Source organism: Columba livia, chromosome 5 (genome assembly GCF_036013475.1).
Source record: "Columba livia isolate bColLiv1 breed racing homer chromosome 5, bColLiv1.pat.W.v2, whole genome shotgun sequence".
In the NCBI taxonomy this organism is placed as follows: Eukaryota; Metazoa; Chordata; class Aves; order Columbiformes; family Columbidae; genus Columba; species Columba livia.
In genome coordinates, this window is record NC_088606.1 from 38,562,536 (window position 1) to 38,585,795 (window position 23,260).

At 37.7% G+C, this 23,260-nt stretch overlaps 1 protein-coding gene across 10 annotated transcripts in view; it reads left to right on the top strand.

The window, feature by feature from the left end:
• Positions 1–23,260, top strand: part of SIPA1L1 (signal induced proliferation associated 1 like 1) — a 221,415-nt gene that overhangs the window by 167,206 nt on the left and 30,949 nt on the right. For all 10 annotated transcript variants that reach the window (XM_065064464.1, XM_065064466.1, XM_065064462.1 and 7 more), the window contains 6 exons: positions 3,142–3,245; positions 5,727–5,884; positions 9,002–9,578; positions 10,702–10,976; positions 14,349–14,627; positions 22,991–23,140. In XM_065064464.1, coding sequence (XP_064920536.1) covers positions 3,142–3,245; positions 5,727–5,884; positions 9,002–9,578; positions 10,702–10,976; positions 14,349–14,627; positions 22,991–23,140 — 1,543 coding nt within the window. The remainder of the gene's footprint in view (positions 1–3,141; positions 3,246–5,726; positions 5,885–9,001; positions 9,579–10,701; positions 10,977–14,348; positions 14,628–22,990; positions 23,141–23,260) is intronic.

Consider the following 23,260-nt stretch of genomic DNA (forward strand, 5'->3'; position numbering starts at 1 on the left):
AATAGCGATTGAAGCTGTGAAGTACTTGGAAATCATTGGAATAATTAAGTGTTTCATTTGGATCATAGCCTTATTACTTACTTTGCAGAACTGGTGCTGTTCTGAGAAAGAACCCTTTCCTGCCTGAAATGAAGTCATTCTAGGAAAGTTGAAAGCTTGGCTTAAATGAATAGGTGTTTTTCTAATATATTATTTGTCAGTATTACTTTATACTCTTCCTCTTCCCCCCAGCCTTTTTTGGACCCCTTCCACTTTTTTGGGGCCTTCCTTCCTCTGTCATCTTATCCATTTCCCTTTATTTTAGCACCTGCTCCCCTTTTCCAGTTCTTTGTAATATTTTTGCATGCTCTATTTGTGAAAGATGATTGTGGCGGGCTCACCCTGGCCCACCAAAGCTGCTCTATCACTCCCTCTTCTCAGCTGGAAGGGAGAGAGAAAAATCTAACAAAAGGCTCGTGTGTCGAGATAAGGACAGGGAGAGATCACTCACCAGTTGCCATCATGGGCAAAGCAGACTCAAATTGGGGAAAATTAATTTAGTTTATTACCAATCAAATCAGAGTAGGATAATAAGAAATAAAAAACTCAATCTTAAGACACCTTCCCCCTTCCTTCTTCCCAGGCTTAACTTCACTCCCAATTTCTCTACCTCCTCCCCCAAGCAGTGCAGGGGGACAAGGAATGGGGGTTGTGGTCAGTTCATTGCACATTGTCCCTGCCACTCCTTCCTCCTCAGGGGGAGGACTCCTCGTGTTCTTCCCCTGCTCCAGTGTGGGGTCCCTCCCACAGGAGACAGTCCTGTATGAAGTTCTCCACTGTGAGTCCTTCCCATGGGCTGAAGTTCTTCATGAACTTCTCCAGCATGGGTCCCTTTCATGGGGTGCAGTCCTTCAGGAACAGATTGCTCCAACACAGGTCCTCCTGGGGTCACAAGTCCTGCCAGCAAACCTGCTCCAGCACGGGCTTCCCACAGGGTCACAGCCTCCAGGCATCCACCTGCTCCAGCCTGGGGTCCTCCATGGGCTGCAGGTGGGTCTCTGCTTCACTGTGGACCTCCATGGGCTGCAGGGGCTGCAGAGGAACCTCTGCTCCAGCAGCAGAAGCACCTCCTGCCCTCCTCCTTCACTGGCCTTGCTGTCTGCAGAGTTGGTTCTCTCACATCTTCTCCTCTTTCCAGCTGGTGTTGCACAGTAACTTTTCCCCCTTCTTAAGTCTGTTACCCCAGAGGTGCTGCCACCATCACTGATGGGTTTGGCCTTGGCCAGCAACGAGTCCATCTTGGAGCTGGCTGGCACTGGCTCTGTGGGACATGGGGGACACTTCTTACAGCTCCTCGCTGAAACCATCCCTGTAGCCCTCCGGCTTTCAAAACCTTGCCACGCAAACCCAATACAATAATGTACAAATGAGCATATTTACAGTTAGACAGAAAAAAAAAAAGCCAGTAAGGAATTATGTTGATGTTTCGGTGACTTTCAGGTGCATCTGTCTATTCGCAACTGCTGTGAAGTGAGAGATTAGATTATTCCCTTTCGTCTCCTGTGGTGTCGTAATTATCATTAAAAAGAAAATATTTAGCCATTAGCTAGTTTTTCATAATGGCAATGTTGAATGCTGGAACAGAGCTGAAACATTGAGATATTTTTGATAAAATTCTAGGGGTCCTTTTTTTTCTTGTTCCCATTATATTCTATATAGATTATTTGGAAATGCAAAATCTCTATGCAGCTATAATGTGAAAAACTTTCCATTTAATTTTATGGATGATGTTATGGTTTACAGCAGAGCTACCTCCATTTTATTATTTTGAATTTGAAAGAAAATGAAAACTTCCTGTCAAAGCTTATACCAAAAATCTGGGTAAATAAACTATATATTTATGGTATTGTAAATGCCTTACAAATCTTAGAAATATTATCTCCTTAGTGACATGATTTCTCTCCTAATAAAAAATGTCAAGGTGTAATATTTAACAGGTTTTTTAAATACACTGCTGCTATAAATAGTTGGGATTATATAATACAGTAGCATGTTTATATAACTTCAAGTAACCAATATGCTTTTTTCCATCTAGTTATTTTTAAAATTGTTTGAAAACAGGCTTTTTGCACTGCAGACAGCAGTTACATTTAATAGAATAAATTAACTATTTCAGCTTTAAATGTGTTACTACTTAAATTAATGGAACATTTTTCAAGGTGTCTCCTTTTTTGAGAAAGAAAAAGTTGAAACAAGAAGTTCCCAATTTGTCTCTAATCAAGTGTTGTCTTCAGCCAACACTTTGTAAACTTTAATAATATCCCCTCTTCTTTTTTTCTTTCTAAACTTCATAATCCTAGTTTTTATCATTTTCTCTCCACATGGAAGTCTCTCCATCCACGTATAATTATTTTTGTGGCCTGTTTCTGGATCCCTTCTCTTTCTTCTATAACTTTTAAAATAGGGTGGCCAGAACCCAAAACAGGTGAGAGTACCTTTGATTAATATACCAGCATCATAATGTCATTGTGAGCTTTTTCCATCATCAGCTGTAAGCATGCTGGCATCCTATTTGTGTTTTTGACTGCTCCTATCCATAAAGCACTTGTTTTAGTCAAGGTTTTATCTGACTTCATTACAGCTAGCTTAGTCCTGATATTTATGTTTAAAAGAACCCATTCTGTTTGTTTGTGTATTGCGGGTTATATGTCCATTGATACCGAATTGTGCATGAGATCATGGCATTCATTCACAGTATCTGTCTCTCTTCCTTTCTGAAGTCCTTTTCATATTCCTTAGAGTTCCATTTCATTCTGATTAGCCTGAGATAACTGAGCAGTGGATGAAAAAGTATTTTAGACTTTGTTATCACTTTTTGTACTTACGTAGGCTTCAGGGTTATGTAGTATAAATTCCCTATTCTTAACAAGTTCTTCCTTGGGGAAAGTATGTAGAATTATATGTGCTGTCTCTATGTGTTATTTACTTTGGCAGGTGAATAAATTCCGGGTAAGTTTTTGCTTGGTGACTTTTCAGCTTGAGTCAAGGATGAATAGGAAGTCTTGTCTTGCCTGATGATTTTCTTTGATAATAAGGGAACTTTGTTTTTAAACTTTTTTAAAAAATAATGCTTGTATTTTCTCTTTTTTTCTTTCACTGAAGCTGATTCAACGGGTACTCACTCTCTGTACACAACATACAAGGACTACGAAATCATGTTCCACGTTTCTACTATGTTACCATATACTCCAAACAACAAGCAACAGGTAGGATGGACCATGCCTATTTAGAATTAATTTTTCCTCTATCTCCAAAGTAGCTGAACTATTGAATATTTATGACAACGTTCATTTGTTACTAGCAAAGAAAACACTTAAAGAATCAAAAGTAAAACTGACCATCTCTGTGTCAGGTAGCTGGGCAAAGCAGATCATTGTAGGTACATCATAGGTGGATTTTTCTCCATAGGACTGTTTCTATTTAATCATGCATAATTTACTGAAAGTTTGTAAATATTATTCTATGTCAGTAGCACATCTGTGTTACATAAATAAGAGTTCAAATATTAAGTCGAAAGGACTGGTGTACTTAACATGATTTTCAGCCTTCTGCAGCAGAGTCCATTGCACATTCCCCAAGTTGTAATTAGGACAGAATCAGAGGTGTTGAGTGGGTGGTCCAGCACACTACACAAGAAGACATAAGACAAAATCCTCCTTGTTGGTTTTTTTTTTTTATTACACTGAGCAGATATGTAGGCTGACCTGCTTTGTTATTCTGAAGAACCTAGTCTTGATAAATACTAGGCCATCTGGTTGTGTATGATGTGTATGCATTTTAATCTACAAATGATGTTCTTTTGTGTTTCTCAAAATAGAAATTTACTTTAACAATTAAAGATAATACAATGTTCCTTTCAGTTTGCTTTTGTATACTAAATGCTGTACTACTAGGTTGGTGCAAAAGTAATCGTGATTTTGGACCACGAATTTTAAATTGTTATAACTCGGCTCAAACACATCTTTATTAGTCAAAATAGGAACCATTACAATAAACAAGTTTGCCAAAGAGAGTTGTTTGGTTCCTGTAGCATAAAAATCTGTGCTTTGGGATTCGACAAACTCTTGGAAAGCATTTTCTGCATCCTGCTGGTTGTGGAAGGGTTTTCCCTGCAAAAAGTTGTCAAGATGCTTGAAGAACTGGCAGCCAGTTGGCAAGAGGTCAGGTGAATGTGGCAGATGAGATAAAACATTGTAGCCCGATTGTTCAAGTTTTGAAGCGCTGGTTGTGTGATGTGCAGTTGGGTGTTGTCGTGGAGAAGAATTGGGCCCTTTCTGTTGGCCAATGCCGGCTGCAGGCCTTGCAGTTTTCAGTGGATCTCATCAATTTGCTGAGCATCCTTCTCAGATGGAATGGTTTTGCCAGGACTAAGAAAGCTGTAGTGGATCAGACTAGCAGCAGACCACCAAACAGTGACCATGACGTTTCTTTGATGGAAGTTTGGCTTTGGGAAGTGCTTTGGAGGTTCTTCTCGGTCCAGCCACTGAGCTGGTCATCACCAGTTTTTTGTATACAGTCCACTTTTTGTCACACGTCACAAGCCGATCGAGGAATGGTTCATTTTGGTTGTGTGGAAGACAACGACACTCAAAACTATGATTTTTTTTATTTTTGGTCAGCTCATGAGGCACCCACTTAGCAAGCTTTTTCACCTTTCTAATTTGCTTTCAATGCTGAATGACCATAGAACAGTCAACGTTGAGTTCTTTGGCAATTTCTTGTGTAGTTGTAAGAGGATCAGCATTGATAATTGATCTCAGTTGGTCATTGTCAACTTGCGATAGCCAGCTACTACGCTTCTCATCTTCAAGGTTCTCGTCTCCTTTGTGGAACTTCTTGAACCACCACTGCACTGTACGTTCGTTAGCAGTTCCTGGGCACATGTGTTGTTGATGTTGCGAGTTGTCTTCACTGCTTTATGACTAATTTTGAACTCAAATAAATAAGAAAATAGGTCGAATTTGCTTTTTGTGTAACATAATTTCCATGTCTGAAATAAATTTACAAGTAATAAGTCAGTAGCAAACAAACAAACAAACAAAAAACAACAAACTACAAACAACCAACCAAAGCAAGAAAAGCGCATTAAAATTATGTATAACATAACGACCTTTTTTTAAGAATGTATTCCAATATCAAATGGCAAACTTCAGCAATGCAAAAAACACAATTCCTTTTGCACCAACCTCATACTTTGTAGTTTACTTTTTTTCTTCACTGTTGTCTTGGATTTACTGAAAGAAACCTATCAGAAAATTATTACAGAGTGTCTTAAGGACAATTACAGCTATTTTTTCAACTTGAAATAGAACCTACTTCTGGCTTTTAAAAATATGTGAATTGGGGAATGATTTCCAGCTTCCAGTTTAGTCTGATACTAGCAGGTTTTTGTTGTTGTCTTTCCTCTCTGTTTAGCTCAAAATTTTCCCTAACAAGATCTTCTGTTTGTTATGTGTAGAAATTAAATTGTTACAAAAATGAAAATGCCCATGCCTAAATTTTTTTAGATGAATAATTAACATTCTAGTACTTGTAATGTAAAATGGTTTCAGTTTTCATCTTGAAGTATCATTTGGAATTAAAAAAATGAACAACAATAATTTATAATAATGAGAAATAAGTAATTTAAAATTGTGAAAGGCCGTGTTTAAACCTCTACAACTTTTATTTGTTTGTTTTTGTTAAAGCTTCTGAGAAAACGACACATTGGAAATGATATTGTGACAATAGTTTTCCAGGAGCCTGGGGCACAACCATTCAGCCCAAAGAACATCCGGTCCCACTTCCAGCACGTCTTTGTCATTGTGAGAGTGCACAGTCCCTGCACTGACAGCGTTTGTTACAGGTAGCTATCACTGGTTTCACTGAAAACACGGAACTGGGGTGCAAAGGGAGGTGTCGTTCCTCTTCTGAATTCTCAGTAGGGAAGCACACTGAAAGATGGGGGTCAAGGACTTTTTTGGTCCTGTGAATGTAGAATACTTCTTTTTAGAATGTAAATAGACACACAGAAGTAAGCAAAGGAAAGGCACTCAGTGAGAAAATCAGTGCTGTCAGTATGTCTGTACATACAGACACGTGTATATAGTTAAGCATTTGGGAATGATTTTTTAAATTCTGTTCTTACTTCCTTTTTATTCTGTTCATTAAGAGTATGCTAGAAGAGTATTTCTATTTTGATTCTTACAAATTCACTTTTTGTTTGGACAATTTGGGCATCTGAGCTTATGTTCCATTTTCAGTCCAACGAAGAAATTCTAGAGCATTGTGCAGCAAAAATATCTTAATGTGACCTTAAAGTCAATATAATTTAAATAGAAGATGGTAATTTCAAGTGACATATAACAAAGAATTACAAGATGGCAATCCTATGTAGCATAAATTTTTTTAACCAAACTGAAAATATATAGAAATAATGAGTTACACTTCTTTTTACATTTAATGAAACTTTTTACCTTTGTTATATCTTGAACTCTTAATGTATTTTTATTTTTAAATGAAATGAAGTGTCAGAGTAATGGATTTAAAGTAGTTATCTTGAAATGAGGTAGATGTAGAATTAAGTTGTCTTTGCTGAAATACAAATATTCACTTAAGTGTTTTATTCAGTCAAGTGCTTATTCAGAGGAAGCACTAAGACTGCAGTGGTGGAAATGGAGTATTGATGTATTCCAAGTAAGTATAGTAAGGCTTAAGAGTTTTCCCTCATAATTTTTTGAAAAAGCTCACACAGCACTTCTGAACTGATGCTGAACTTTGCATGTGGATCAAACTCTTCTGGAGTAGGCAGTTCATGTTGGTACGCATTTTAAGGCAGCTTGCTGACAAATTCTGCTGTCGCATAATTTATGCGGACATAGCTTGTTCTTAAACTTTTAGACATATGTTTCTTCTCTCATTCAGTACAGAAACTGATTTTGAAATAAAGGTAAAATAGGAAATACATTCAGAAGGGCTACAGATGCTTTTTCCATTTAAATTGGGTGTTGCAAACACAGATAAATACCTGCTTTTGGTTTTATTTTAAATAATATGACTGCATATTTTCAATTTCTTCCTTTTAAAAGGCATGGGAAAGATTCATGCTTGTTATACAATAATAATTTCAAATATCTCAAATATTTCTGGCCTTCAGACTTACAAATCACCTTCACAAATGTTCACAACTACAATGGCTCGAACCTTACCAGTTACTATTGGTGGATAAAATTTGAGAATTTTGGCTCCGCTGATACTACAGGTTTAAATTTTAAGGGGAGAGGGAGCAGGTAGGAAAAAAAATTGTGGGAGTGTCAGCGTTCATTTTGATAGAGGAGACCGCTAGAGTTTTGGATGTTCTGTGTACTGTCTTTAAGATTAAAATACTTTGGTTTTTTGTCTTCTCAGCGTGAACACTTGATTTAAATTTACAAAGATCCATTTTAGAAAGTTTTTCTAGGAAACTTTTCAAATTAAGTTTAACCTCTTTTCACAGAATTGTTTGGAACAGTTTCATAGATTCATAATTCTAGACAAAACAGGAAGCCATATAGCATAAAAATGTACTAGAATTTATATTAAAAACTATGTTAAAGGGATAAAACAAAACATAGTCTTGGCCAGTGACTCTCCCTCCCAACTAAGATAAACAATATTTCAAAAGTCTGGCTTCTCTGTTGGCATCGTTCACTTTTTAAAACTTCTCTAGCATATGTTGAAGATTAAATTGTTATCCCTGTGATTCATGATACTGTAAACCTAATCATCAAACCAGATATAACCGGCCAATTTTCATTACGTCCAGTAATTGTCTTTAACACTTAGGCTTCTATCTCTTAATAACAGACCCTTTAGGACCACTGAAGAGGATCAAGAGTCAGATGGTTGCATCATTAGCACCTCCTGTTCTATAGTTTGATATATTTGGATGCATTTGAAGGATACATGACAGTCAATGACATCTTTCAATATCAGTTGCCAGAAAATAGAATTTATTTTAAAAATCCCAACACACAAACCAGAAGATATGGTTAAAGATTGGGTGACTTCATTTTATTTTTACTATTCCTGCGTGCCCAACCCCCCCAAAAGCTTTACTATCATTTCTGCAATCTCAGTTATTGATTTGGGGGGCAATTTCTCTGGTTATGTTTTAGGATTCAGATATTAGAACAAAGTGTGAAAATAGTACCAGCCAGTCTTCCAAATGAGCCACCACATACATTTCTGGTGTGTTCGAGGTCCATCCTATTTTTCTAAAACTCAGTTACCATGATATTTTGGGCAGAGTTAGTTAATGCCTTTTTCAGATCTAGTTATAGATATGTAGTAAACCTGATTTGAACTCTTGGAGCGTTTCTTGTCACAGAACGATTGAAGTACAGTTGTCAGTCTCTTCTTAGGAGAGACTGCCAAATGAATGATACTGGACTGGAATGGCAAATCTTCAGTGATGCCCCATAGTTCTCATCCACTTTATATCAAAAGAGAATTGACATGGGAAAATAGTGAAGCTTGTTGGCATTGCCTAAGGCAATCTTCTTGTCAGTCCATATCTCGCTACGTACAGAAACTAAAAGGAACAGTTGAAAAAGAAAGCATGTATTTCTGTCTCCAAACTTCTAAGAAATTGATTATTTCTAGTATTTTTGGAGTCTGCCTCTATCACTAGCATGCAGTATCAGCTATTGCAGTTTTTGATCCAGAGATTTAAAAATCAGTAGTGTGAGGTAAACGCACAATTTTGTACTTGAAGCTCTGTTTAAGCAGGATGCAAAAATAAGTGGCCTTCTCTTTGTACAATAAGGGGCACATAATCTCCACACTGGCGAGATTAAAATATAATTATGGGCATATTGCTGAGAAAAAGAAAGTTAGATTGAGGGGTTAAGGAAAAAAAGGAAATGTATTTTTCTGTATTCAAACACTGCTGAATTTGCATTGCAGTGAAACACTCTGCTGATTCTTTTTTTATTTCTTTTAGTGTCGCTGTGACAAGATCCAGAGATGTACCATCCTTTGGACCGCCTATTCCAAAAGGTGTCACGTTTCCTAAATCAAATGTTTTCAGGGACTTCTTACTAGCCAAAGTCATTAATGCAGAGAATGCTGCTCATAAATCAGAAAAGTTTCGTGCGATGGCCACCAGGACCCGTCAAGAGTACTTGAAAGACTTGGCAGAGAAGAATGTCACCAACACACCTATTGACCCTTCTGGCAAGTTCCCCTTCATCTCGCTTGCTTCAAAAAAGAAAGAAAAGTCCAAGCCTTATCCAGGAGCAGAGATCTATAGCTCTGGTGCTATTGTATGGAGTATCCATGCAAAAGACTACAGCAAGGGTATGGAAATAGACTGTCTCCTGGGCATCTCTAATGAGTTTGTAGTCCTCATTGAACAGGACACGAAAAGCGTGGTGTTCAATTGCTCCTGTCGAGATGTGATAGGATGGACTTCAACTGACACAAATATCAAAATATTCTATGAGAGAGGTGAATGTGTTTCTCTGGAGAGCTTCATCAGCAACATTGATGATATCAAAGAGATCGTCAAAAGGCTGGAGGTTAGAATGTGTTTTCTTGTTTGGTTCCCCTTCTTTGCATTCTTCTCTTGCCCTGCTGCCAACTAAGGCTTCAGTTTAAGTAATGCTTGAGATCCCTAAAACTATTCTAATTGTTTATCATGGCATCTATAAGGACTGTCCTGCTTTTATTTCTCAAAATCCAATATTGCCTTCACTTTTATCACATAGCAGGCAACCTCAGCTGGCTCTGTGTGTGTCAAAATGCCTCTATATATTAAAAAAAAAAAGGCAGAGCCTTCAGGTGCATAAATTGCTCCCACACAGTAAGTACAGAAATGTCACCTTATTTCTTTTCCTTGTTTTCCTTCCCTTTCTGTGTTTTTATAGACTTGTTGTGTCTTGTTTTAGATGAAGCTGTAATATCTTTGAGACTGACTTACTATGTTGTCAGCAGGGTGCAGTCCCAAACCCTATTGCAACCTTCAGATATTCATTCTCTGGATGCATGTGATAAACTAAAAATACAGTGAATCATGTTACCTGTTTTTAAAACATCTGTCTGTGCTCATTTTTTATCCAGTTAAGTTAGGAAAGAATGTGTTATGTTTCACTGTCTTTCCTGTGATTTCACAACTGTAGTTGTATAATGACCAGGAAAAAGGGAAAACCAGGCGCTGTTAAATTGCTCTTGGTGGTATTCATGCTCATGGTAGATGGAAGAGTTGGCATAGACTCCACTTCACTGTGCCTAGAAACCGTACGCCACCGCATTCTGACTGAAAGTAGTCTTGCAGTTTACTGAACCAGCCAGAAATGTAGAGTGGTTGCTTGGTTATTAATGCATAAAAGATGGAGTTGAGATGCTTGCATAACACCATGTGTTTTTCTATTATGTGCTGCCATGTATCTTCTAAAATTCCTGTGGTTTCAGTAAAAGCTTCAAGGCAGAACTTGGATAACCAGACTGTACTGAAAATATTTGTTTCAGTGACAACACCCATTTCAGCTGATTATGTACCCAGGACTGAGATACATATTTCTTGATTGTGTCCCACCATTGGTCTTGGGAGTTGGTTGATTGTACAAAAATGGAGCCCTTAGACCTCTGTTAGCACTGAAGATCTCTCCTTGCATTAAGCTTTGTCTTCATTTCAATTATCAGCTTGTGACTAAGGGCTGCGAAACAGTGGAAATGACTCTGCGTCGGAACGGTCTGGGTCAGCTTGGCTTCCACGTGAACTATGAAGGCATCGTGGCAGATGTTGAGCCCTACGGCTACGCGTGGCAAGCAGGCCTGCGCCAAGGCAGCCGGCTGGTGGAGATCTGCAAGGTGGCTGTGGCCACTCTCAGCCATGAGCAAATGATTGATCTTCTGAGAACATCAGTAACAGTGAAGGTCGTCATCGTCCCTCCGTATGAGGACTGCACACCGCGCAGGTATTGTGTAATAGCTACATTTGATTTGAAATTATATATTGATTTGTGGGGCCAGGGTGGGGGAAGAAACACAAGAGAATAAATGTTAACCTCCAAATACCATGACATAGTTATAATACAGCATTTAGTATTGTAAGGTGAGAGAAGAGGGCAGGAAAAAATTTCTTATATTCAGACTCCAGGCCCCACAAAATATTTATGGAATACCACAGTCTAATAAAATATGTGAAGAACCTTGTGTATCTTTTAAATTCCATGGAATTTAACATGGAAATCAAACAGCTTTTGTTGACTGTTTTGTATTTATGATGTATCAAAATTAATTGTACATTTCCCTCCATACTTTCCCATTTAGTAATTTGCAATGTCTGTCGATGTAATTCCTGAAAGCTCTGAATAAATAGACTTACATTCTTCTACTTTCACAAATAAGAAAAGCTGTAAATGATGAAAGTATATCAAAGGTATGGATCTAGCCAGACAAATTGCTGCAAATTGTAGTTCTTCTTTACTCAGTAGTAGGTCTTGCGGCATCTCTCTTATTTCCTATCCGTTTTAAGCCTGAGGCTTGTGTCAACTGTGTTATTGCTTTTATAGCTTTAAAATATTGCTTGATCATAAAGAAGCAGTAATACGTGTTTTTTTTCTAAATTGGATTTTAAGTCCCTCTATTTTTCTGGGATTCACGTGAAAGCTTTTTAGAATTTGTACTGCTCAGCCACATCGCTGAATGTTATTCTGATATTCCTGACATCCTGTATTAGTATCTTGAAAATGCTATTTGATTTAAATGGAATGATCTTTAATAGAGTAAAATTGCCTACAAGCTAGCTCAAAGTTTGTGCTAGATTTGCCAAGAACAAGCAAATACAGTTATCACTGTGTTCCTTGCAGTATAAGACTGAGACAGTGTTTTGTGCTGCTGTTTTCTAATCAGGCATTATCTTTGTAGGGGTAGATGCTAAATCTTTGTATATTTTAGGTTGGGGCTGAGCTTACATGCATATTTATTACATTGATATGAAATTGTGTCTCTGAGCAAAGACCTTGTACTTGCGTAAAAGAAGAATCCATGTTTGTTTTCGCTGTGAGCCATATTAACTCATTTTTTAACTGGTTGCAAAACAGGAGCAGAGAGAAAAGAAGTTTTATTTGTCCTTTAGTTGTCAGTGGAAAATTGAATACATGTCAGGGATTAAAATGAGCAATGGCAGAAGGTCACCCATGAGGTATTTGGAAAGCTTTTATACAGTATTTAGCAGCCCGAGGAAATGGAAGTTCAGCTGCAATCATAGCAAAAGGATTAGAGCAGAAAAATCTATGTGGAAAGCACAGATCCTATTATTCCTGAACTATATTAAGTACAGCCAAAAGCAGGCTTAGCTTTAGTGTATCCAAACACATAGCAACAGGAGAAGTTACTGCACTTTTTGAAATAGTGTAGTCAGCATCAGTGAGTTTTGTTGTTGTCTTGTAGTGAGCAAATGTTCATGGTGGGTTATTACCCAGTTATAACATTTCATAAAGCAACTCTTTATCCTGCTTGCTGTGTCTGAAACCATTAAGGTTTAGGAACTGTCTTGAATTTGTAGCTATTCTATGTATTTTACTAGAGACTTGACTTAAATATCTGCACAAAGCAATTTCTCTTTTGACAATCATTTTTCCAAAATTGAAGTCCTTTCAGTGTGTCCTCTGGAGGTCATTCAATATTTCTACTACAGTATCTTCTATAGACCATAACTAAAATAAAGATCGGTTCTGCTTGGTATAATACATTTCTATAAGAAGCAGTCCCTATCCTAATAAATTGATTGGCATTAAGCTGGAGGAAGAGCAGGGGTGCCGTTAGATAAGGTGACTTGCCACAAGCACATGTACAAGGTCAGTAGCAGATACAAAAATAGGTCCAAATACCCTGATGCACAATCTAATGTCCTTACCCAGAGGCAGACTTTGTTATGGTTATATCTCTACTAAAAGACGGTCACTAACACATTGCCACTGAACTCATTTAGTGGACTGGTTGCTGACCATTAAGTTAAGGACAAAGCAGCAAGAGGAGATGGTGTATTCTTGCTTCTTAAAATGCAACTATAATGTGTCTGAAGAAAGAAGGGAAAAAAAAAAAAAGAGACCCAAACTATTGAAGTGTACAGTCACAAGGAAAACAATAGCAGAGACATAAAATAGAAAAAACAAGGGTATCAAGATTTCAGTTAGGTTGTGAGTGGACTTTGAAAACAAATCTGCTGATCATCCCCAGCTACCATGCAGTGGTTCACTCACATCAGAGTGTCCTGGGAGCACACAAACGTTTCCTTTCAGGTGAAGCGAAACTACATGTACTTCAGAAGCACACCTTGTGCCTTCCGACTGCTAATTTCATTTGCAGGTCAAGACCAGAGCATAGGCCAAAGGAAAACCACAAAATGTGTATATTGTAGACAGCAAGACCTCAGCACCGACTGTTTCACTTTGTCTGCTTCTGTTAGACTGCACCACTTGATGATGTCTGCATAGCCAGATAACAAGTGATCTGTTTTGGTTTGGATTTTAGCTTGGAAGAGATATTGATAATTATCAGTACTAATGGTGTAATCACTTGGAGGAAGAGGTAGAAAATTTTGCTCTGATTGTTTGTTTTTCCTTCGCATTGGATACTGATCTGTGTAAATCAAGTAATCACAATAAAAAAGTCACTTAGGTAGAGGTATATACATTTGTCAAGAGAAATACCAGAAATAGCCTCACAGAAGATAAAGGTCACATCTACTTTCCAAGTCTCTCATTTTAAATATATGCAGGAGTTTGTCCTGTGTCTCACATGGACTGCATTTGTTTATATCCTGTTTTACTCCCTTTTTTGTGCTGTCTGATTCCTGTGTGTCCTCAGAAAGCAAAGGGCACCTTTTGGGCTCGGCACCTACAAGTTTTAGCAAGTGTTTTGTTTTCATAATGTACAAATTTATCAACTGAGGTACTCCAAAGCTAAACAGGTTTGAAAATGAAGTGTAATGCATTGTTTCATGGTAATCTTGTCTTTTCATGGATATCTGTGCATCAGAAAGATTTATCTCAAAAAGAACAAACATTTTAGCTCTTATTTGTCTAAAATGCATGACTTTTCAAATTAGGAAGGGGAAGATAGCCTTCTAGCAGATTTTTTTTTTTAGCCTTTATAACCCAATAATCAGATGAAGAGTATCAAAATTTGTTAAACATATGTTTCTAAAAACCAAAATACTACATTTACTGTTTTGTAGGATTGTTTCAGCTCAGTCTTCAGATCTCTATCCTTGTGAACAGGAGACATATTTATTTATTTATTTTATTTATTAATAGCAGCATGTTAAATTTCTTCATTTCCAGGAGTTCTTCAGAAAACTACCGTATGCCAGTGATGGAATACAAAGTGAATGAAGGAATGTCATATGAATTCAAATTTCCCTTCAGAAATAATAACAAATGGCAACGAAATGCAAGCAAAGGACAGGGGCCTCATGTGACTCAGGTACCATCCCAAATGCAAAGTCCAGTAACATCTAGGATTGGTGCTGGGAAAGGAGAAGGGAAAATGCCGCCCCCGGAACGAGCAGCCAACATCCCCCGAAGCATCTCTAGCGATGGGCGCCCGCTGGAGAGCCGGAGGTATGTGTCTTCCTCACAAATGGCTTTTCATTGCTGCACAGAGTCTTGTCTGGAAAAAAAGCACTATAGATTTATCTAAGTATTTGAAGACTGCTTTTAATCTAGACTTTAATTAGTTAAAAGGTAACATGAACATGAGCAAAACATTAGCCAAAAGGAAATACCTTTCCTGGCATGATTAACCACAAAATGAAGTGTTACAGGATTGTTAGGCTATGTTGCCCTGTGTTGGATGGTATTCTAAAAATGCTGTATTGTTATTTAAGTTTTAAATGAGTTACAGTCAAAGTTTTAGATCCGAGTGTTCATGAACTTCTGCATTTCGAAGAAATGAATGGAAATTTTAGCTTGTTCATGGACTGGGCAGAATCACCTGAAGCTCACAAGGCAGAAATAGCATCTAACGGGGTGTTCAGCAAGAAAATTCTGACCAGCACAGGAAGCATATTTATCTGATTGTGAAGTTTTCAGACTTTTTAAGCTCGAAGAGGTTATTTTAAGTTTGCATTTTTCCAGGGTGGCTAGGAGTGAGTTTGTTTTTTGGTTTTGTCTTGTTTTGTGTTTTCTCTGTGTGTGCGCTCAACAAACAAGAAAGCAATTATTGTTAATGTAAATGTATTGAGCACATCCTGTCACACTATTTGCATTCTGTCATGGAAAAAAATGTATTTTATAGTATTCTAATGAATTGGCGTTGTTTTGATTATCTACACAAATCTGCCACTGTGTCTGCATTTACAAAAACATCTGCTGAGGGAAACAAGCTTATAGCTTCTGGTTTTTATTTTGGAAAATTCCTTAAAAAACTGTAGAGATTGTGCTTTATGTTACTGAAGGATATATAGAGCAGTGGAAATAAAATGCATATTATAGAAAACTTTAAGAGGATTCTAATAATTTAAATTAAAGGATTTTTCACATCCTGAAGAACATAAAGTAGGATAAGAAGTAAAATGTTCAAAGACAGTACAGCCAAGACTAAGAAACTACCAAGGTGAAATTGAAACTACTGAGTAGGACACCTTGTTATGAATTTATAATTGTTGCTAAGGACATTTTTTTTTTCATTAGACACTATCATACTTCTGCACTCAAACTGATTAGAGAGTGCCCCCCCCTTGTGGCTTTATGTAAGTTCAAGAGATGTTTAACTTAAAGCTCCCATCAGTGTGAGTTGCAAAAGAAAATTTGCAACACTGAAAGCAGTAATAATAATTTCACAGACAACTTGATGAGATTGTCTGTGAAAAAGGCTGCAGAAGCCAGTGAGACACTGGACTTAGCTCTCTAACGGTGTATTTGCACCAACATAAAAATTGCATGGCTTCAGTCCATATCCGCCTGTTACAGCTGAAGATGGGCAGATCCTGAATTTGAAGGAGTAGAACTTGGGGTGTTGGGGTTTTTTTTGCTCTCTCCAGTGCTGTAGAGTCTCAGTCTGCAACAATGGAAAGCGCAGTAATACCTGCACAAAGTTAAAGGCAATGGCAGAAGGTAAAATTCATTTGGGTTGCAGGTTTTTACAGGCACTTCCATCTCTTCATGGTATTAACCAAAGAGATTTGTCTGGAGTCTCAAGTCTCCTTGTGCTGAGGAGCATGAGCCTTTGGCTGTACTGAGAAATACAGTAGTATTATTAACTGTGTTTTTCTTGTGCATAAAGTTCTATGTGGGCAGCATTGCATGCCTAAAGCATCCAAGATTTATCCAGTTGCCGGATGCTTCTGGAGGGGGTTATGGCCTGACAAATGTTTGCAAAGTGAAAATTACATTTTCATATACGCAGTATTTGTTTTCAAAAAGTGAAACTTTGTTCATTTCCATTATTTTCAAGGTATATAGCCGGGGTTTTCCTCCTCTAGACATTCTTTTAAGTATTTTTTATTATTATTCAAAAAGGATCCTATGGGATCTTTTCATCCTTAAAAGTGTATAATCAAAGTAGCTTTTAAGTTGGGCTGGGAGTTTTTTTTCTGATGCCTGAAAAATGGCTCCTCTCTTATCTTTTTGGTCTGCTAAGCATGTTACTGTTGGCTGGATCAAGTTTAAAATAGCAGCAGCTTCATAAGGTTAACGTATTTCCAGTTAAAGTGAAGAAAAATACATTTTTGTAATTTTAAAGGAATAGTGGGGGGAGGGCGAGAAACAAAACCAAAAAAACACACACAAGCAATAAGCTCGCTCCAAGCTTCATTTGTCTTTTTTCTGCATGATAAAAGAAGTGCTTCTGGGGAAACTCAGATACTTCTGTCCTTACTGTATAGAATCTCTAAAATCAACCCAGGTGAGATTTTCATAGCCTCTCTTAATTACTGTCTAATTTAAATTTTCACTGCTAACTTTCAGACTTCCCATAGCATAAAGATCCCTGTGAGGAGGTGCTGGAATCTGTGTGTTCTGGCACAGGTGGCAGCGATCCTGCTGCTCTTCGCTCCCTGTGATCGGTTCTTTGCTCAGCTCTCGGTTGGTTGGAGAGATGGAGGACCAAGGGTAACCTGGTAGTTGCGGGTACTGAGATCTAGAAATGGTGGTCCCTGTGATCCACAAAGGGCTCTCTAATTAACAGGATTACAAACATGACCCCTGTTGATATTTTATCTTTATTCCATTTAACTATGTTAAAAATAAATAAAAGCTGCATTACCAGTCCTGAGAACAGGAGCTTTTTGCTTTGCATACGTGAAATCATCTTGCCTCCTTATGGAGACTGCCGCTGTAGGTGGGAGCCTGGCAGTCCATGACCCTGAGAAGACAGGCAAGTGCCCAATCCTGTGCCTAACGAGCAGAGTGCTTAAATTTGTCTTTATTGGATTGTTCTCATGTATCCAGCTCACTGGCTTATACTAAAATTCTCCCTATTTCTCATAGTATTCCAGGTTCTTGAATGTATTCATGATTGATCTGCACATTTGTAGGCAGGAGACATAACCCAAAACTTTATAAATTTAAAAATAAATCTCTAATGTTACTGCAACATTAAGACTGAAAAATCAAAATAATATAAATGCAATAAATTCCAAGTTATGGCTTCTTTCATGACATTAATTAGTCCAAATGGGACACTATATAGCCTATAACCCAGAATAAATATCAGTGTGATACATTAAGGAAAACAACCATAAAGCATATATATGTGAAGTATGCTAGAGCTAATGTTATTGGAGAAGATATTATTGATATTGTTTTTCCCCTCTCAATTTTCAGTTTTTATTTTGTATGCTTGGTTTCCAGACTTTATTAAGAAAGAAATGTGCAGGGAAAGGACATAAGATAGTATTAGATGATAATATCTTCTTAATTTGCTCAAAACTGAAACCAGTCTTAACCAAAACTTGATTCAACAAATATTTGAAAAGTGTGAAATCTAGTGAGCAAGGCACACTGGGTGACTTGTGCACTTCAGTGCTGTGCTGGATGAAAGCTCAAGGCCGCAACTAGAAAATTTCTGAGCACAGTCAAGATTTTAAACCAAATGAAAAAGTGAACTATGGCATGACTGCAGTTAGGCACTGGCTGTAAAATTCCACGGTATGGAAGTGTTAAAACAATATTCATTAAGATTGGTATTAGGTCTTACCAAGGACTTTCGAGCAGTCTTGCCCTAAAACTTCATAATTCTTTGAAAGATGCTTGTGTGTAGTCACCAACAGTAAGTGTGCCAGCAGTAGTTTATAGGTTAATTCCTGCAGATAGATTCTAGTTCAAACTGTTCCCATATTATATAAATACCCTAATCTGCTGCTGTTTAGCTTGGATCAGTGACGTTTTTCCTAATATGAACAAGCAAGTGTCTGTGCTCATCTTGCCACCTGCCAAGTGAGTGATGCAGCACGTCAGTTGCCTACCTCACAGGGCTTGAAGATTTGTATTCTAAAGTTTCCGTAACATTCTTCAAATTAAAACACATACTAACATGAGATTTTGTATTATGCGTTTCCTACTGGCACCAGGACCTAGAGCTGGATGTAGCAGAGGAAAATCAAAGGTTTGTTGGTACACATGGCTGTATGGCCAAACTCCTGTATTCCAGAAACACCTGAGAGGTGCCATGCTTTGTCATGTCAGGAGTTGGTCTCTTGTTTGACAGTGGCCACCAGCAGGGACCAGGGAAAAGCATAAGGAATGCTGCGGGTGTAAAGGAAGACTCCTCACCAGCTCCCTGCTGGCTGCTCTGTAAGGTCACCCAGGGCCAGATGCAGCTGTTCTGCTGTGTTCAGCAGCTGTGGATGGGATCTTCTCATCCAGCTACCTGCTAATTGGTTTCTTGATAGTTCCAGGTCTCCTACTTATTTTTTTTTGTCATGAGGCATAATGAATAATGATTTTGTTTCCTTGATCCAATATAATTCATGGATTTGAGCAGATATGATAATATTCTCTATAATCTAGAGCCGTATGGTCTCGTCACTGTTTTTTCATGCAAAAGCCATCTGGTTGTCCTGTTGCTTTTCTCTGTCTTTTCTTGTTATAATATGTGTTTTCTGAAATGCAATGATCAAATTGAAGAAAAATATTTGAGAAAGTATACAGCATGTTGTGAGAAGGTACAATATGACAGCATAATTGCATTTTCTGTTTCATTTGCTATCCCCTTCCCCAAAATTGCTAATGCTCTGTTTTTCCTTTTTGAATGGTTTGTTTCCTTGTTAATGTGAGAGCATTGAATCAGTGTTTTCAGAGAACTGTTACATCTCACAGTGTTATCAGGGTTGCAAAAATCAAATACGTGGAAAGTAAACGTTCCAGAATTAAGATTTGCTGTGCGATTTTATTCAGAACTCTTGTGTAATCATATTTTCTGATACTTCCTTTGATTAAGTTATGAGAAATTCTTTTAATAGAGGACATCTGCCTCATTCAGTTCACACAGTGGATGCAGCTCATTAAAGAAGAGCTATTTAATATTTTATTTTCCTCTTCATTACTCTATCCCTTATTTACTGGATGGTATTCAAATCCTACTGTAAAGATGCAATTATTAATTCCCCTCAAAGCTTTACAGTGGTGCCCATTACTATAGTTTCTGAATGCTTCATGGGTGTTAATTAAACTTAATTTTCAAAACTCTTGCATGAGAAGAGATGTCATTGGCCCTCTTCAGATTAAGAACAAAGGCAGAGAGAGAAATTATGTTCTGATCATTTGCTGTGTCCTATTTTAGGCATCTTGTATTTGGAAGTGTGCCCAGCATTGTTAATTTTTTATATATTCAAATTACAGCTTCAGTTGACTTCAGCTACTTTGGTAAGTTTAAATCTCAGAAGTAAATCAGGCTTTGGAATCAAATAAGGCCTTTGAGAAACGTGCAATTAGTGACAATGAATGGAAAATTTTCTTTAACAAATGTGCCAGTGGCGATATTGGAGTGCTGCAGCAAGAGCAAGAGAAGGATTCGGTTTGCCAAGTCAGCGCTGCGATGCCGTGACTCTAAGGCCGCCCCTTCCCTTCTGCCGGCCCGCGCCACCTTCTCCGCTGAGCCGTGCGGCTCTTGCAGGAGAAGTTGTATCACAAAACCAAACCGCGTGGGGCAGAGGTCCTAAGGGAGGAGGCACCTGTGGGTCATCCTACAACTAGAGACTGCTTCAGGCCGCAGGCACAAAGTGTGCTAGACTGACATTTTTCTTATGATGTGTATATTAGATGCCTACGCATACTGAAGACATGGGGAAAATTATAACTAATAACATGGAAATTAATTTATTAAGAGCAAGATGGATGCTTTTGATGTCTGTGTTGTCATGCTAAACAAAATAAATGTCTGTCCATCCTACTCACTGCCTTCACAAAAGAAGATTTTCTTCCCATACTTGGCAAGACTCAACCAGTCCTTTCAGGATGAGCAAGATCTGTTAGAATTAAATCATGCATGGTATAATCCCAGTTCAATTGACTGCAGTGTAATTGTATCTGTTTAATGCAATGGGCGCTTGGCCTATTTTTAAATTCAATTATGGCAGTCATGCACTTAAACATTTTGGAAATTCTTTTTAAAGTTGTCTTTTGAAATAGATAATAGCTTGTTTTAGTTTGGATTTTAATTATAAATAAAAGACAAGCACCAAATATCTTAACTATAGGGACATACTGCTAACACAATACTCCTTTCTTCTTGGGAAGTGCCTTTCATCAACAGATTTCAAAGCAGCCCAAAAAGTCAATTCGAACTAATTTACTCTAAAGTTCTCTTGTCTTATTTACACGTTTCACATCAACTTAATGTATTTTGCTATTAATGGCTTTATGGTGCTATTGTGAACTGTACCAACAAAATGTATTGCTGCTTTAAATAATAGGATGTCCTAAATGTCTGGTTGTTCATTGCTGTTCTTCAGGCCACATTTATAATACAATTTAGTTTGCCCTTGAGGTCTTTCTTCTTTGTAAATCAGTTATAACTCTCTGACATAGTTCTGAAATCTTGATGTTCTTTCTGAACAGTGTTGTCACTTTTTGATAAGGCACAGGAATTAAAGAAGAGGCATAGCTGGATTTGAAGTGAAAATGTAAGCATTTCCCAACAGGAAATTGTTTTACAGAAATGATTTGAGAAGCAATTGGTTTCTGTGCCATAAATTGTAATTTAGTATTGGGGAAAAAAGGTCATACTTTTAAACTGCGTATTGCTCTGCAAGCATAACTGAATTGAACTGTGTGTGCCTGTACAGATGGGTGAGTGCTATTGAAAGCACGTCTTGTTGTTGGTAGACCTATTTTTTTTCTCTTCATAAGAGTTCTGCTGGGAAAATGAACTGCTTTGCTCATGGCTTCTCAAGTTTCCAACTCTTGAACTGTCTTTGTTGCAACCAAATATTTCAGAATTGTTGCTTGATAAATGTTAAATAAGTTAAATTTAGTTTTGTAGACTAAAAAGGAATTACTGGATTTAGTGTGGTGCTTGTGACACTCGGGTATTTGATCGTTCGTTTCTTGTCTGGGTAAATGAGTTACTATTTGTGATATGTGCTTTATGAAATTCCAGATGATCAAGATGTTTGGTCCAGTCCTACTGTTCCTTCCTTTTAAGAATTTTTTAGTGCACTGCTTTTTAGCAAAGTACTGAGGGGAGACAAAGCATATTTGAGATATATATATATATATATCTATATATAGATAGATAGTTATACACACATGCACTCTCTTTAGATATATAGACATACATAAGTAACATTAGTCATGCAATGCTTTTTCCATTTTCAAAAGTGTTTTTGAACTTCGCAAGTCCTAACAATATTGTGGTGAGAGCTGATTAAAATCTGCCACTCCTTTACAGATACAGATTAAGTGGCTAGGCTACGGTCTTGTAAATCCCCAGACCCAAATTGTGTACTGAGGCAACCATCTGTATTTTTCATTGAAGTCAATATGCATTTTTTTAAATGTAAAATTGCTATTTAAGTTGTGTAAGTTATCGTATTTTTCCTAGTTAAAATGAGTAAAGGTTTGTGTTCACAAGAGGATTTTGATGTTCCTGGATGGTCTAATTCAAATTCCACTTAAATCACTGCAGAAGTTCTAAATAGCTTCAGTCACCACTGAGTAGAACAAAAAACTAGCTACCAGCAGCAATTCAGTTGGGGTTTGGGAAACAAAATGCACAAAGCAGAAAATGATCTGAAAAAGCATTCAGCTACAGAACAGGATATACAAGTTGAGCAGTACAAGCCTGCTGCTTCTAGCCATTCTGCCCAGGTGCATGTGTTGCATTTCTAGCACATTTATTTGGTGTGTGGTTATTCTAAGAGAAGGCAGCTTAATATGACTCAGGTCTGTATTTTCAAACAGAGTTCTGATATGTTGAGATAGTTTTCTATTAGAATGTTAAGTTTCTAGGGGGGGGATTTTAAAGTCTGTCTTTAAAAAATTCATTTTTTAGCCCTTCTGATATAACGTGGGCAAGTTTGGTGGCATAGAGATAAGCTTGATGCTCTTGGAAGATTTTGCGTAGACAGCTTACTACAGTTAGTTTAAATTCCAGGCAAGAGTTCGTTTTGAGAGTTAGAAATATTTTGTTCTGTTTGGTATTTAGGTGAGGAATGACATGCTCCATTATTCCTTATAAGCAATCTGTAAAACCAAATCAGGACTTGAGAAACTGGGTCATGTTCCCAGTGTGTCCTGGCATTTTCCTCCCACGCTTGCCTCTGTATTTACCCCCTGCATCCAGCTTTGTACAGTTGACTTTCCACTGTTTCCAATGGATTAATCAGGGGAAAATGTCTGATCCTTCAACTGACTTCATTTCTGTCTCCATGGTGCCATGTTCTTTGCTGATGTGATGATTTGCATGATGTTGTCCATCATGCTTTGCACTGTGATATTGCTGTTTGATACTGCTGATTGACTGGTTCACTTGCTCTGAACAGGTTGTCCCCAGGTTCTGATGTCTACGTCACAGTTTCATCCATTGCCTTAGCAAGATCGCAGCAGTGCCGTAATTCTCCAAGCAACTTATCATCCTCAAGTGAGACTGGCTCTGGTGGGGGCACATACAGACAAAAATCTATGCCAGAAGGGTAGGCACCAGACTTTTTTCGTATTCTTTTCAGGCGGGGTTTTTGTTCTCTGTTCCATTTGTTGTAATGTATGTATGTTAAACTAAAGGAGTGCTTAGACAGCCTCCTGTCAGCTGTTGT